Source organism: Rhinoderma darwinii, chromosome 4 (assembly GCF_050947455.1).
Source record: "Rhinoderma darwinii isolate aRhiDar2 chromosome 4, aRhiDar2.hap1, whole genome shotgun sequence".
NCBI classification, from domain to species: domain Eukaryota; kingdom Metazoa; phylum Chordata; class Amphibia; order Anura; family Rhinodermatidae; genus Rhinoderma; species Rhinoderma darwinii.
Window position 1 is genome coordinate 103,764,486 of NC_134690.1, and position 15,570 is coordinate 103,780,055.

General features: G+C 42.9%; 1 protein-coding gene across 1 annotated transcript in view; it reads left to right on the plus strand.

Moving 5' to 3' along the window:
• The window catches only part of LOC142760448 (ceruloplasmin-like), an 81,909-nt gene that overhangs the window by 28,321 nt on the left and 38,018 nt on the right, over positions 1–15,570 (plus strand). The window contains exons 10-14 of the mRNA XM_075863638.1: positions 3,703–3,917; positions 5,861–6,011; positions 7,903–8,115; positions 9,272–9,476; positions 11,238–11,377. Of these exons, the coding sequence (XP_075719753.1) occupies positions 3,703–3,917; positions 5,861–6,011; positions 7,903–8,115; positions 9,272–9,476; positions 11,238–11,377 (924 nt within the window). The remainder of the gene's footprint in view (positions 1–3,702; positions 3,918–5,860; positions 6,012–7,902; positions 8,116–9,271; positions 9,477–11,237; positions 11,378–15,570) is intronic.

Below are 15,570 nucleotides of genomic sequence, written 5' to 3' on the forward strand. Positions count from 1 at the left end.
AAAAAGTACCTTTTTTTTTCTCATTTGTGATTTTTGCGGCAGAGCCGCAGCTTTTCCGCAACAGAGGAGCGGCGATTCCACAGAATACATTGACAAGATGCGGCTTAAAAAGCCACACTGCAGGTCCATTTTTTTTGCAGCGTGTGGATGAGATTTGTTCAAATCCCATCCACTCTGCTGCGACTGTAATACGCTGCGGATTTTCCGCAATAAAATGTGTTGCATAAAATACGCAGTGTTCATGCCTAGTGTGTTCCTACCTTCCTACCAAAAGGTCCATAACAGCTCCGTGTGGCAGCAGCGTATGATGCGTGGCTGTGTGATTTTCGCGCAGCCGCCATCATTATGACACTCTGTTTTAAAAACAGAAAAGCATGTGGTGCTTTTCTGTTTTCATTCATAGTTTATACTGCTGCGGAAGTGCTGGGCGTGATTTTCACGCACCCATTGACTTCAATGGGTGCGTGATGCGCGAACAATGCACAAATATAGGACATGTCGTGAGTTTTACGCAGCGGACACACACTGCGTGAAAATCACTGACAGTCTGCACGGCCCCATAGAGTAACATAGGTCCGTGCGAGGTGCGTGAAAATCATGCGCATTGCACGGATGTATTACACGTTCGTCTGAATAAGCCCTAACAATAAGGCCCAGTTCACAGAGTTTTTGGGCCTTGAAATTGACTCGGACACTGCGTCAGAATCAGCACCAAACAACTTTCAAAACCGCCTCCCATTGATTTAATCTGAAATCAATGGGAGCCAGTCGCGGAAAAAAGAAAAAGCAGCACGTCCTTTCTTGCCGCTGTTCCGCCTCTGACCTCCCATCGAAATCAATGGGAGGCAGAAAATTCATTTTTCGCTGCGTTTTTTGTCTGCTGTCCTCAATCGCCGCAGGCAAAAAACGCGGCAAGATAGTATGGGCAGGTCAAAATCTGCCTCAAAATTCGGTGCGCGCTTGCAGGCGGTCGCCGGTGCGCGGGCGGTCGCCGGTGGTCGCGCACGCTCGCAAGTGCGCACGTGCGGGAGTTTGCGGGTGCGCGTGATCAGTCGCGTGGGCGGTGTTTGACGGCCCCCATGACGAGAGGGGGGGCCCGCAGCTCACGACATTCTTTTGGTGAAAAAAACGGGCCCCATTGCAGGGGCCTGTTTTTTTCTACCAAAGGCAAGTCGCGGCAGTTGCTGGGCCCCCCTTTCAATTAGGTTTGGACGGGCCCCTCGCATCAGTACCCCTAATACCCCCTGATGGCGGCCCTGGGTAGCATGATATAGTGCTGGACGGAGTACCGTTAACAGGCGGTGCCACGGTAGGGGGGCCCAGAAAATTTAGCTGTATGGGGCCCTGAAATACCTGATGGCGGCCCTGCCGGCCACTGCATAACATCTGGTGGCCGGAGGCAGCCGGAACAGCTGATCGGTGCAGGGTCTAGGTGTCGGATCCCCACCAGTATAAAAAAATCAGTCCGTGCCTGAAGAACCCCTTTAATGGACTTTATTTCTTTTTTTTTTTATGGGCTTTGCACATTGGGTGCAGACTTTCAGCCGGCATTCCATGCAGGTTCTGGGTCGAATACGCTGCATACTTTTTTATAGCATATCCGCCCTGTGTAAACATACCCCAACAGTAGAGTTGTCATTAACGCACTCCCTTAAATGATAAAACGATGACTCTTCTTATCCTCACCCAGTTTATACTGCAAAGATGACAAGTGAGCTACAAAAGACAAGAAGCGCAAGCCTATTGAGTCTGGTTTAGTAGCCAGTGTGAAAACAGGAATATTTCAAGATTTTTTTTTCTCATTTCAATATAACAGCAAAGATTTTCATTGCAATGGAAATATCATTTTTTTAAAATTAGCGTCTGGGTGCTCTGGTGGGCAAATTCAACCCTGTAGATACATGCGAATGGAGTCTTGATCTCCGACCGCTACTTAGAGGGAAAATATGTCTCTTACTGATTTTCTGAATTACTTTTTATTAAAGAATATTTATTTGCTGAAACCGGAAAGCCCATTTAAATGGTGATTTGCTTAGAATGTTGTGTCAGTTAGCTGCAAACCCCTTTAAACAGCTGACCGGCGGGGTTGCTGAGAGTCGGAACGTCACCGATCAGATATTGTTGATCTATCCTGAGGATAGTTCATTAATTTTATGTCACCAGATAACCCTTTTAAACTCTTTCCTACACTGCCCTGTAAATGTAAGGCTGGGTTCACACGACCTATTTTCAGACGTAAACGAGGCGTATTATGCCTCGTTTTACATCTGAAAATAGGGCTACAATACGTCGACAAACATCTGCCCATTCATTTGAATGGGTTTGCCGACGTACTGTGCAGACGACCTGTAATTTACGCGTCGTCGTTTGACAGCTGTCAAACGACGACGCTTAAAATGACTGCCTCGTCAAAGAAGTGCAGGACACTTCTTTGGACGTTTTTGGAGCCGTTTTCTCATAGACTCCAATGAAAACAGCTCCAAAAACGGACTTAAAAAACGCAGCGAGAAAAGCGACCTAAGGGTATGTTCACATGCACTAATTACGGACGTAATTCAGGCGTTTTTCCCCGAATTACGTCCGAAAATAGCGCCTCAATAGCGTTGACAAACATCTGCCCATTGAAAGCAATGGGCAGACGTTTGTCTGTTCACACGAGGCGTATATTTACGCACCGCTGTCAAATGACGGCGCGTAAATAGACGCCCGCATCAAAGAAGTGCCCTGTCACTTCTTTGGCCGTAATTGGAGCCGTTATTCATTGACTCCAATGAATAGCAGCGCCAATTACGTCCGTAATGGACGCGGCGTTCAAGCGCCTGCACATGCCGTTACGGCTGAAATTACGGGGAATTAGGCGGAAACATCCCCGTAATTTCAGCCGTTACGGACGCTGTCGTGTGAACATACCCTAAGGGACTAGGAGGTGGTACTTAACTCAGAGTGCTGTACATTTAGCACTGTGATGGCATGGGGTGGATGTGGTTGTCAGCCGCCACCCCCGGCAATTGAACATATTGGAGAAAAGTCCTAACCCTTTTAATGAGTGCTGCATTTTATTTACTTCTACTGTTGATGTTGGTCCCGTAAGGGCTGAAGTCTGACAGCGTGTGCACTTTTGGATTATGACTTAAAACTATCTTCCCTTTTTGGGATTTGTGCTGTTGATTTCTGTTTTTGTGGCCTTTTAAACCTTGTGTTGTAGCAATCAATGCATCACAAGGGTAGTCAGCCTCCCGATAGTCTTCCCTGATGATAATGATGACTTTAAGGGACAGCCCTGGGCCTTACAAAAACTCCCAGGGTTGTCCTGAGAGAATCCCTGTTTTGATTTCCATAATGACAACCTGGTCCTGTGAACTGCTTGCCACATATTTCTGGTGGAGACCAAGTGCTGCACAACAGACATTGAATGTTGCGGCAGAGTGCAATCATGACACCCGCTCCATTCAAGGGGGGCTCGACCCTCCCGTTCTAGTGATTAGTGAGGGTCCCAGCAGTAGGGACCCCAGCGATCAGACATTTATCACCTCTCCTGTGGAGAGGTGATAAATGTCCTTCAACTCTTTAAATGGTTATTTTGTTTGGTAATGTTATTATAAGATTGATACACATTCAAGTATTCCACAAGATATTGGCCGCTATGCAAAGGGTATTAATTAGGATATTAACTTATTTTATATCTTCTAACTGATCTTGCAGCCAGAGAATCAGATGGACAGTCACAGGCTTCCCACGTAGCCCCAGGAGACACTTTCACTTATGTGTGGGATGTACCATATAGTGTGGGATCAACTTCTTATGACCTAAACTGCTTACCATGGCTGTACTACTCATCGGTTGATGTAGTCCGAGATACTAATTCTGGGCTTGTGGGTGCTCTGTTAGTATGTAGAAGCTTGACTAATGACATACAGGTAAGTGATAGCATTTGCTTTTATATTTCCTATTAGGTCATGTTTATACTACCATCAGATGATAAATCTGTTTTCCTACTTCTGACACCCATTGATAGCTCTTAGGGTATGTTCACATGGAGGAATTTTGCGGCAGAATCTGCCACAGATTCGAATGCAAAATTCTGCCTCCCATTCATTTAAATGGGTGTTGGACGTTTCTTTTTCCCGCTAGCTGATTATTTCAGCTGGTGGGAAAAAGAAGCATCCTGCACGATCTTCGGGCGGATTCCGCCGAACCTCCCATTGAGGTCGACGGGAAGGAGGAAACTTCCTGCATTCAGGAGGAATAGTTCTGCGGCGGATTTTGCGGTGGGACCCGCCAAGCAAAATCTGCAGTGTGAACTATTCCTTATTCTCCTAAATTCACCAAAAGGAAATCCGAAATCTAATGCATCTTAATGGCTGGTCAACTCATGAATCGATTCATGAATCAGCAATACAGTATCAAACAAAAAAAAAATTGCTCTGAAATTCTATTGCTTTAAAGTGTACCTCCAATTGCACTCTCCTACGTGAACTGACATTGGGCATGGAGAGACACTTCTGCACGCTGGGTGGTACATTTTACGTAGCAGCCGTATGACACGAAGCGTATAATGCACAGGTCATATTAATTATTATTGGACCCTTACACAATACTCTCTGAGTATCGTGAGTGTCGCAAAGGCAACTGTACTGCCCAGCGTGCAGGAGCGTCTTTCCAAGCCCAATGTTAGTACTGGTGGGGGAGTATAACTGGAGGTACACTTTAAGTGACTACAATAGAGCAATGAGTAAAAGTAGCATGGTCATTCTGTCCATAGCAGTCCTTAGCCTTTTTGGGACCCAGGGTAAGGGTTAATGGTGGGCTCCCCTGCAATTCTCAGAAATCACCAATGTTAGGAGAATTCTACGGTACACCAAAAAAATAAATCTATGGATGGCATAAAACATTTACCTTTCATTGTGCTCTGTTAAAGAATAAACCAGGAAATAAATAATTAAATGAACAGCGTGTGTGTGCCACCAATTATTTAACCAGTCCCAGCAATAGACAGCCCAGAGTGATTTCAGTGTGGGGTTAGTTTGTTTAAGGGAAAACCAGCCACCAGGTTGCCCCGCAAGGCACTAGGTGATGATCTGTGAGAGTGACCCCATGCTGTCCGTTTGATCTATTCATTTTATGAACACATAATAGGCTTAAAGGGGTTTTCCCATGAGAGACATTTATGACATGTTCACAGGATATGTTATTAATGTAGTCTGCAATGTAGTCTGTTTTGCTAAGGTTTTGTTCACATATCCATCAGGGCTTTATTCTGATGTTGCGTCTGAGATTTCCGTCGGAACAGAGCCCTGACTGATACAAACGGAAACCGTAGGTTTCCGTTTCCATCACCATTGATTTCAATGGTGACGGATCCGGTGCCAATGGTTTCTGTTTGTCACAGTTGTGCAAGGGTTTTGTCATTTTCTTCACCAATAGCGTAGTCGACTACGTAATTTATTTTCCGTCAAAGTGAAGGAAACCCTTGCACTACGGAGACAAACGGAAACCATTGGCACCAGATCCGTCACCATTGAAATCAATGGTGATGGAAAACGGAAACCTGTGGTTTCCGTTTGTGTCAGTCAGGGCTCAGTTTCGACGGAAAGCTCAAACGGAACATCGGAACAGAGCCATGACGCTGATATGAACGAAGCCTAATATGGACTGGCCACCTGAAATGTGCAATATATGATAATTTATTTTTAAATGGCTAGGCACAACAAAAAAGAAATACAGAAAAACATAATGTAAAAATTCACTTTCTCATAATAGTGGCCCTTTGTGAAATAGACTTTTACTTCTACATAATTTCTGCTCCATACAACATTTTCTGCAAATCTTTTAATTATTGCCTCTTTCACTCGGCTTGCAGATGCGTGTCGATCACAACTACTTCATGATGGCTACTGTATTTGATGAAAATAAGAGCTGGTATCTGGAGGACAATATTAGGCAATTTATGGGCAACCCGCAAACTATGGACAAGGAAGATCCAGATTTTCAGGAGTCCAATATGATGCATTGTAAGTAATTTCCTACTATTCTTTTTTTGGCCTCTATTACACCGCAGTATTTAGGTCAGTATTTTGCATCAGTATTTGGAAGCCAAAACCAAGAATGGGTCTAGAACTTTTATACATTTCTCTGTGTACGTTCCACTCCTGGTTTTACAGTTAGGTCCAGAATTATTTGGACAGTGACACAAGTTTTGGAATTGTAGCTGTTTACCAAAACATATTGTATATACAGTTATATAATCAATATGGGCTTAAAGTGCAGACTCTCAGCTTTAATTGGAGGGTGTTCACATCCTGATTTGAGGAAGGGTTTAGGAATTACAGCTCTTTAATATGTAGCTGCCTCTTTTTCAAGTGTCCAAAGGTAATTGGACAATAATCTCAAAAGCTATTTAAAGGGCTGCATGGGTTATTCCTTATCAATTAAGCAGGTAAAAGGTCTGGAGTTGATTCCAGGTGGGGCATTTGAATTTGGAAACTGTTGCTGTGAAACAACAACATGAGGTCAAAGGAGCTCTCAATGCAAGTGAAATAGACCATGGTTGCGCTGAAAAAAATTAAGAAATTCATCAGAGAGATAGCACAAATGTTAAAAGTGACCAAATCAACAGTTTGGTACATTCTTGATAAAAAAGAGCGCACTGGTGATCTCGTGAACTCCAAAAGGCCTGGACGTCCACGGAAGACAACAGTGGTGGATGATCGCAGAATCCTTTCCATGGTGAAGAAAAACACCTTCACAACATCTACCCATGCGAAGAACTCTCTACTGGAAGTAGGTGTATCAGTATCTAAGTCTACCATAAAGAGAAGACTTCGTGAGAGAAAATACAGAGGGTTCACCACAGGGTGCAAACCATTAATCAGCCTCAAAAATAGAAAGGCCAGATTAGAATTTGCCAAACAACATCTAAAGAAGCCGCCCAGTTCTGGGACAGCATTCTTTGGACAGATGAAACAAAGATCAACCTGTACCAAAATGATGGGAGGAAGAAAGTATGGAGAAGGCTTGGAACGGCTCATGATCCGAAGCACACCACATCCTCTGTAAAACATGGTGGAGGCAGTGTGATGGCATGGGCATGCATGGCTGCGTTTAAAGACCAATACCCTGTTTTTTTTTTGTTTTTTTCATTTGCTTTCTAGATGCAAAATTAGGCAACATGTTAAATCATCTTCATTAAATGTTTTCTACAATTTTGCTGCTGTAGAGTCCGTGTAACACCTTCATATAGCTAGATTTTCTGCTGTTTCTTTCACATTTGCCGACAGCACACATCTCCTGGCTGCTGTTGGCTCAGAGAGCCGACTCTATCTGCTCTACTTTGACCTCCTCTCACAGCAGCACAGTGTTAGATACCAGCAGGTAGGGGGGCGAAGGTTGTACACAGCAGAGCAAGCTGTATTTAGAGAGGAAAGAGAGTGCTCACAACAGTGTCGGCAGGGAGAGGGGGGATCATACAGACTGTATAACAGTGTAGAGAGAGGAAAGAACCCACCAAATCTGCAGGGGAGGGGGAAGCATGAGAGAGGAGAGTTCTCAGGGACTGTATCAGAAGGAGAAAGCAGTACCGGAATAAAGCTGTGCTACTTCATGAAAGCTAGTGAAGGCAGCAGTGGAAAGTATCGACAGCTTCAGGTAGGTGCCTAACATTGGATCCTGTAGTCTATAAAATGGTGTAAGGAGGACCTATAGGTTTGGTTACTGCTGTGCCCTTGGTATTGCCAAGTTCCATGACTGTCCAATTCATCCTTAAATGCAAGGCTCCTAACAAATGAATCCAGGAAATTGACAGTGCAAATACAATAATCTCTTTGTTCCTGGAAAGTGTTTTTGTTATTTTTTTAATTTTAGTTAATGCTAATAATGTTTTATTTTATTACATATTGCTTACAGCAATCAATGGATACATGTATGGAAATCAGCCTGGTCTGGAAATGTGTAAAGGAGACTCAATCCGTTGGCATATGCTGGGACTCGGTACAGAGGTTGACATGCATGGAATACATTTTACAGGAAATACCATTCGCATCCGCGATACCACAAGGGATGTAGCAAGCTTATTTCCACACATCTCATACTCAGTAATAATGACGCCTGACAATGTGGGTAAGTTGCCCAGAATAATTTAGAAAGTCAAAAGATAATCATTCAATAATAAAACTATTAATATTTTATAACGTATTAGATATTTAAAGGCTATGTACTCCTTTGAAAACGTTGTTTTGTTTTGTTTAAAGTGTATCAGTGTGAACTTTGTAATTATATTTTATTTAAAAAAAAATTAACTTTTTGAGACACAGCTGCTTTTTTTGTATACAGAGCAACTGTATCTAGCAATGAGACCTGAATCCATCAGGTCATTGGCACTGATGGGTTCAGTGAAAGCAGGTCCTGCGTGCCTCTGACACGCTGGATCCACCTGTTATCCATCACATCTAAGCTATCAATTTAGATGTGATCGATGACAGCTCGGTCTTTAGATTTGATTGATAACAGCTCGCTCTTTAGATGTGATCAATAACAGCTCGGTCCCCGCTGTCACTGAACCTGTCAGTCCCGCTGACCTGACGGATTCAGGATACAACAGGATACAAAGCAGCTGTATCTCAAAAAGTAAAAATAAATTTTAACAAACTGTAATAACAAGGTGGCCCCAATAACACTGATATCAATTTTTATTTTAAAAAAAAAGAACAATTTCAAAGGTGTACATAGCATTTAAGTCAAGATATGTGAATAATAAATAATTCAAAAAAAGAACAATAACCTGTGTTTTAAGGCCCTTTTACATAGCGCAGCGATTGGCCGACAAGCAAATGCTCGTTCATCGGCTTATCAGATTTTTTTATGCCTCAAAAAAAAATGGTTGCTATTTCAGAAACAGATCTCCCTGTGCATTCCCATGATGCAAATGCATGGTGACAAACTTATTAATGTTCATTCGTATACCCATACATTATGATTGTTGCTCCTTGTAAATGTAGCTAAAGAGTGACGATGAATGTGCTCTATCTTCGATTAGCACTCGTCTTTCCAGCCAGGAATCAGGCCGAGTAAAAGCACCTTAGATCAGGGACATAGAAAGTCACTGCAACAATCACTATGATTATTTTAGGTTCTTTAAGGGACACGAAACCTAAAGTATATTCCAGCTCTTATATTATTGTATTTGCTATGTCACTAATTGTAATCTATTGTTCCTATTTACCAGTTGTTGGGGACTAGTGAAAAGATATTAAACAACAGCATCATTTGATTTCAGGTGTTTTCAATGTGGAATGTATGACCACGGACCACTACACAGGTGGAATGAGACAGCACTACACGGTTAAGTCATGTAATAAGAAAAATTCTACATTCCAGTATGCCCGCAAAGTCACATATTACATTGCAGCTGAAGAAGTGGAATGGGACTATTCTCCCAACCGCATCTGGGAACATTTGTGGCACACAGACCATAATAACAGGTAAGGTAATATTACAAGGGAGTTTCTACTTTAAAAAAGCTTTAGTAAGTCAATTTGAGCAAAAAGTAGCGCAACACCATTGTTTTTTAAAATGATATGGGGATGCAAAGAAGCTAAGCTGGGGTAGTCTAACCCAGAGCCATTGCAGGCAAACTACATTTGTACTGGCCCCCTGCAGCATGGGTATTTCCAGCATCCTCAATTCTCTGTTTACTATGGAGGAGGTTTTCTCCCTTTACCAATAGAACCACAGCCACAACAGAAGTGCTGGACTCCGCTTTGCCAGCGTCAGACTTGCGTTCACCCCCCCCCCCCCCCCCGCCACAGATCAACATGGACCCTCACTCTTAAACCCTGCAACCATCAACTTCATGCAGTGCTTTAGTTTTTGGCACTTTAGGATCATCTAGGGCTGAGGCACTGTGTGGGGACATCTCAGCCACTTATTAGGCATCTATAGCTGGCAAACACTTTAGAAAACATTGGGGCTAAAAACAGAAATCGAGAAAAATTAGGTGTCGCTCTATACACCACATAATGGGATAAATATATCTGTGGCCCACATTACTACTTTATCTCTATGTGGTGGGAGGTTACCGCTTTTACATTTTTTTTAAATGTAGAATGGAGTGAAAATGAAACAAGTGGGAGGAGGGCTACTCATGAAATCAATGCACTGGGCACACGTTAATATATTGTGGTTATTGGAGTCTTTTAGAATCAAAGGATCCACAAAATGTAAGGTAAAACTACTCACTATCAGGAATGTCCCTTGTAAGGCCAAATCTTGAATATGGAATTCAGTTTTGGGCTCCACATTGTAAAAAGGATATAGGAGAACTGGAGAGGGTTCAAAGGCGGGCAACTAGATTATTAAATGGGATGGGAGGTGTCCCAATGAAATGCTAGAAAAATTGGGCTTGTTTAGCTTGAAAAAAGACGACTTAGAGGGGATCTTATTTACATGTATATATATATGTGTGGTCAATACAAAGAACTAGCACATGATCTGTTCTTTACAAGGACTCTACAAAGGACCACTCGACATCCATTGCGGGTGACAGAAATAAGTTTCAGACATCAATATAGCAAAGGGTTCTTTACCGTTAGAGTGGTCAAACTATGGAATGTGCTACCCCAAGAGGTAGTGATGGCAGATACTATGTCAGCATTTAAAAAATGCTAGATAATTATTTACTGACAAATGGCATTAAAGGTTATAATTAATCAAGCAATGAATGACGGGTAATTTTTTGATAAAGGTTGGACTTGATGGACCTATGTCTTTTTTCATCCTATGCAACTATGTATGGTCAAGGAGCGCATCATACCAGACAAGGACTGAAATATGTTTATTCGTTTTTTTTAATAAATAGAAGATCCTGGTGGTTAGTTTTTGTCTCTTAACTGGTAAATAATTTAAATAAATGATGAAAGAATAATAATTTTTAAAAATCATGGCTCATATTGGCATGAATATAAAAATTCATCTGTAATAAAAAGAATTCTGCAATATTGCCACAGTAGTGAAGTAAACATTAGTTTGACACCAAAATCTTCCACTTTTGCATAAAAACACTGTTCATATTTGTGAGGATTCAATAAAATAAATAATAAAAGAGCTACGATTAAATGGTCTTCACTTAAGACTGCACTATACAGTAAAGGCTCTATATGTGTCTATGTGTGTTCTATGTCATTGTATATTTAGGTACGTAATACACATTTTAATGCAAATAAACGCCCTTATTTTTTATTCAGCCCTGGAGACGTTTTTTTAAACAGAACGAGAACATCCATTGGTTCAACATATAAGAAAGCCGTGTACCGAGAATATACCGATGACACATTTACAGTAAAAATGGAAAGGACTCAGAACCAAAAGCATTTGGCAATTCTGGGTAAGTAATATTGTTTACTAAGACTGATGAATTATAATGAGGAAGGAGGAGAGGAAATTAGTGGAGAAAACATTGTTCCCTTACGTCCTGCAGCAGCACAATAATGGGGTATCTCTGCCCCTGTGAACTAGTAGAACAGATGGAATTTTTAATTTAATCAAAGTAATCAACTAGAGTCTCCTCCCTACATAAGGACGTCCAGCCCTCCTACATGTGTTTTTTTCTGTCCTTTGGACTTGGACAAGATGGGTTTGCACTGCTTGTTTGCATTGTGTTACTGTTTTCATGTTGTTATGCTGAACTTCTGACATTCCTGGGAGATGCCTCCATCTAGGAAGCTGAGGGCAGAAGTGCCCGGAGAGTTCAGCATTTCTCAGATAAGAATCTTTGAGAAAGTTTAGTATGAAGAGCAATCCTCTCCCGTTTGTTCACGTATGCATTTAGTCTGAACATAGTGCTGCACTGCCTCATTGAGCGCAGCTATTGCTTGGTATAAAGTGCTACTTAATCTATTTTTTAGATGTCTTCAGCAGGTTCTGGAGACAGAGATTGGAGGAAGCTCCTCAGCAGAAACAGTCGCCTGCTAGAGAAGGAGCAACGTACTAAGACAGATTGGAGCATGTCTGAGGTGTAACAACGGTCTGTGTGCAGTCCCAGATGTGGGTTTTAAAGGAAAAACAACCTCCAATTGAGAGCACAGTAGCTACAGGGAATGTGATATTCCCCTGCCTGTAGCTAGCAACTTTTAGGTGCCAGGATTGTCACCCTTGCATCCTTGCTGGTGAACCATATCTGCAAGGTGATGTCCATGGCTATGTTAGACTAATGTGCCCGCCTGTGTCAAAGTGCAGAAACTATGCAGCTTAGGGTGTGGCAAGCACCTATATGGGAGACCAGGTGATTTAAGGACCGTTCAAAGATCCATATGGAATGGAAGAATTGGGTTTCTTTCTTCAGAATGTTCTAAGTGTTGCAAGGAACAACGCCTCAAGTTAATTTATCATTCTAATGGAAATTGTGGAAGTCCATCCGGTCAAGAGACCAGGATGTTGACCAGGCGGAAGCTCTCGTCTCCACCTCTAGGGGGCCTAGGGCCTTCTAAGTGGATGAAGCTTTTGAATAAAGCTACGATGGCAGAAGAGGAAACATCTTGAATACGGTCCATGTTTCCTTTGGATGAGCTACACTTAAGCAGCGAGGTCCTCCTCCAAGATTATATGGCTATTGCCAAAACGATCCAGGCTATTGTACCTGTTGAGTCAAGTCAAATCTCCAAGTGTGTGCCTGAAGGCCTACTCTACTGAGCAGGGCCCTTAGCACAATTCATTACGGACCGCAGAAGTGCACAGCAAGCTGTTGCACTCCAGCTGTTGTGGAACTACAACTCCCAGCATTTTCTGACGGACAGCCAAAGGCTTTATTTTTAATAAAGTAAAAAAGACCTATCCTACAGCTAAGCTAAATGTGGCGGGCTGGGCTGTAGGTGCCTGCTCTCGTCAGATCGCAGAAGTTGCTCAGCTTGAATCCTCACAAGTACCAGCGTGGGAGAGCTGGATGGGAATCCGTGCCTAGTTCCATTGACTGCTGGAAATCTCCAGGGCTCACCAAAAATGGATTCTAACAGATTCAAGGTAATATAAATGCTGGAGTTACATGTGATGATATGATCAATTTGACCCCTGACTACCTGGGTGATACTATCTGAAAAAGTAAGGTTGTCAGACAGGACTATGGCCCTATCCACCACTGGCAGACACTCTCTCTAGCTTAAACTCTGAGTCGCACTTAATGCTTCAAAGTACAACCTGTGTGAGTTAAAGTATGAGTCAATAGACTCTTAGGGTCCGAGCTGACTAAAGGTTTAGGGAGCTTCTCTAAGAAGAAGGTAGAATCATTACCTCAGTCAGTTCAAGTAGTTCAACGTGAAACTCTCTCTGACATCACAGAAGTCAATACCGAGGCAGACCAAGGTTCCATAGAAGGGAATTAAGAAGCTTCATAGTCCTTAACAAAGTCAATCAGGATGACCGAGCAGTCTAGGGCTCTGCGTTAAGTCGCATTTCCCCCTGGAGACGGTGATTCTGATTCCACTTCTGACACCAGAAGGACTAAACTCTGACACCGTATCCCTTCCTGTAGGGGGCACCTCCAACTTTCTTCTGAAGCTGGTAAGGTATCTCCCTTCCTTTGGTTGAAGATCAGGCAGTCCGGCTATTCAATGCACTTCCTCTGGAAGCATTTCCCGTACTGCTCCTTTACATCAGGTCATCCTGGATGTCTCCTTTCTACAATTCCCAGAAGGAAAGGTGAACTGAATGTAGTAGAACAGAAAAAGGGGACCACCGGCGCTGCTATAAATGATGTCAAGTAGAAGAGAATTGATTTGAATGTATTTATTTTCATGAGACAGGGCTACGCGTTTCAACGCCGGACTGGCGTCTTCATCAGGCCAATGCCAAATGTATTGGCCTGATGAAGACGCCAGTCCAGCGTTGAAACGCGTATCCCTGTCTCATGAAAATAAATACATTCAAATCAATTCTCTTCTACTTGACATCATTTATAGCAGCGCCGTTGGTCCCCTTTTTCTGTTCTACTACATTCAGTATACCTTGACAGCAAATATCGTTTGTTTGTGCATGGACCTGGCAGCAGCGTCTTGCTTTTGTGATACCTATACGGTATCCATTACCCAAGGTGAGCAATTTTCTTGGTTTATAATTGCTCACGTTTACTCCATCTCTTTTATTGCACTATGTGGCGCCGTGTCTCCTTTTATTTTTTATTTTAGTGCAGAAGGAAAGGTATCAACCTCCTATTCTTCAGAAAGAAGAAAAGTCAAATAGGAGACAATTACATCCTTGGAAATTAGATCTCATGGCCTCCCTAGTCTTTAAGGATACATGCCTTCATATAGAGATTTTCTATGAGGCAGAAAAAATGGCAAAGTAAAGCTGTGTAGATCTGAGACAGTGTCAAACTCCCTGCAATTCACAGCTGTTTTCTTCAGGATCTCTTCGGTTCCTCACACCTTTTCTAAAGTGGTGACCGCAATAGCTGCCTGTAGGAACACAGGGGATACCTGTGGTTTCATACCTGGATGATTCATTTCATGCGCCACCTTCAAACTACTGTCCAGTAATTCCAACGCTGTTGTTTAATAAATTGGGAAAGTCAGACATTGGTCCAGCAAGAACAAGGACGTTCTTAGGCTTTTTTTTAAATAAATTCACAGAAGATATTCTCCCTTTCGCCTGCTTGGCAGGAGAGAATATTGGCAGCGGAGGGGCTTATGTTCATGTCAGCATCTGCAGAGGCAGTCCTTTGGGCCTTAGGACACTGGCAACCCCTCCAGAGAGAGATCCAAAACCAAAAGGTAATACAATTCGGAGTGGTTGAACAATAGGTGCACCCTGTCATTCCAAACTCATGAATCCATCAGATGTGGAAACATCTTAGGAACGTGAGGTGCCTGGTCCAGAGAATTGGATCTTGTTGATTACAGATGCATCTCAACTAAGTTGGGAATACTCCTAGAGTGGTAGACAGGCTGGGCCTCAAAGAGTCCCCTCTAGAGCACTATGTCCTTGATCCTAAAGGAACTCAAAGAGGCAGAGTGGTACCCGATCAGGAACCCTTCTCAAGAAGGTGGAAAATATCTTGATATGGACAGAGTTGAATCTACCCATCTTCTGCTGTATATAAGCAAGGCTCCGACTGAGTCAAAAGCTAACAGTCCGGGAGCAATGTCTCTGAATCTAGAGATCTTCAAGCAGATCACCAGGATGTGGGAAGTGCCAGAGATCGATCTCATGGCCAACAGGTTCAGCGCCAAGGTGGAAACATTCTCTCCCTTTGTTAGGGTGACAATCCCTTGGAAGTGGATGCCGTGTCCATCCCTAGGAGGTTCAGGCTGGCCTACGTTTTCCATCCGGTTTCCGTGATACCCAGGTTATTAATGAAAATCGGGCAAAAACAGGCCACTGCAAAAGCCATTCTGGCCACAGAGGTCATGGTATTCTAACCTCATTCAGATGAGTCGAGGGTGTTACTGGAGACTTCCCCCAGTGCAGAACTTGGTGTGTCAGGCAACTCAACTCTGCCAAGACCTGAAGACATTCAAGCCGACAGCCTGAGGGTTGACCAGCCCCTTTAGAAGCTAAATGGCTCTCTAATCAATTCATGAAGGCCTG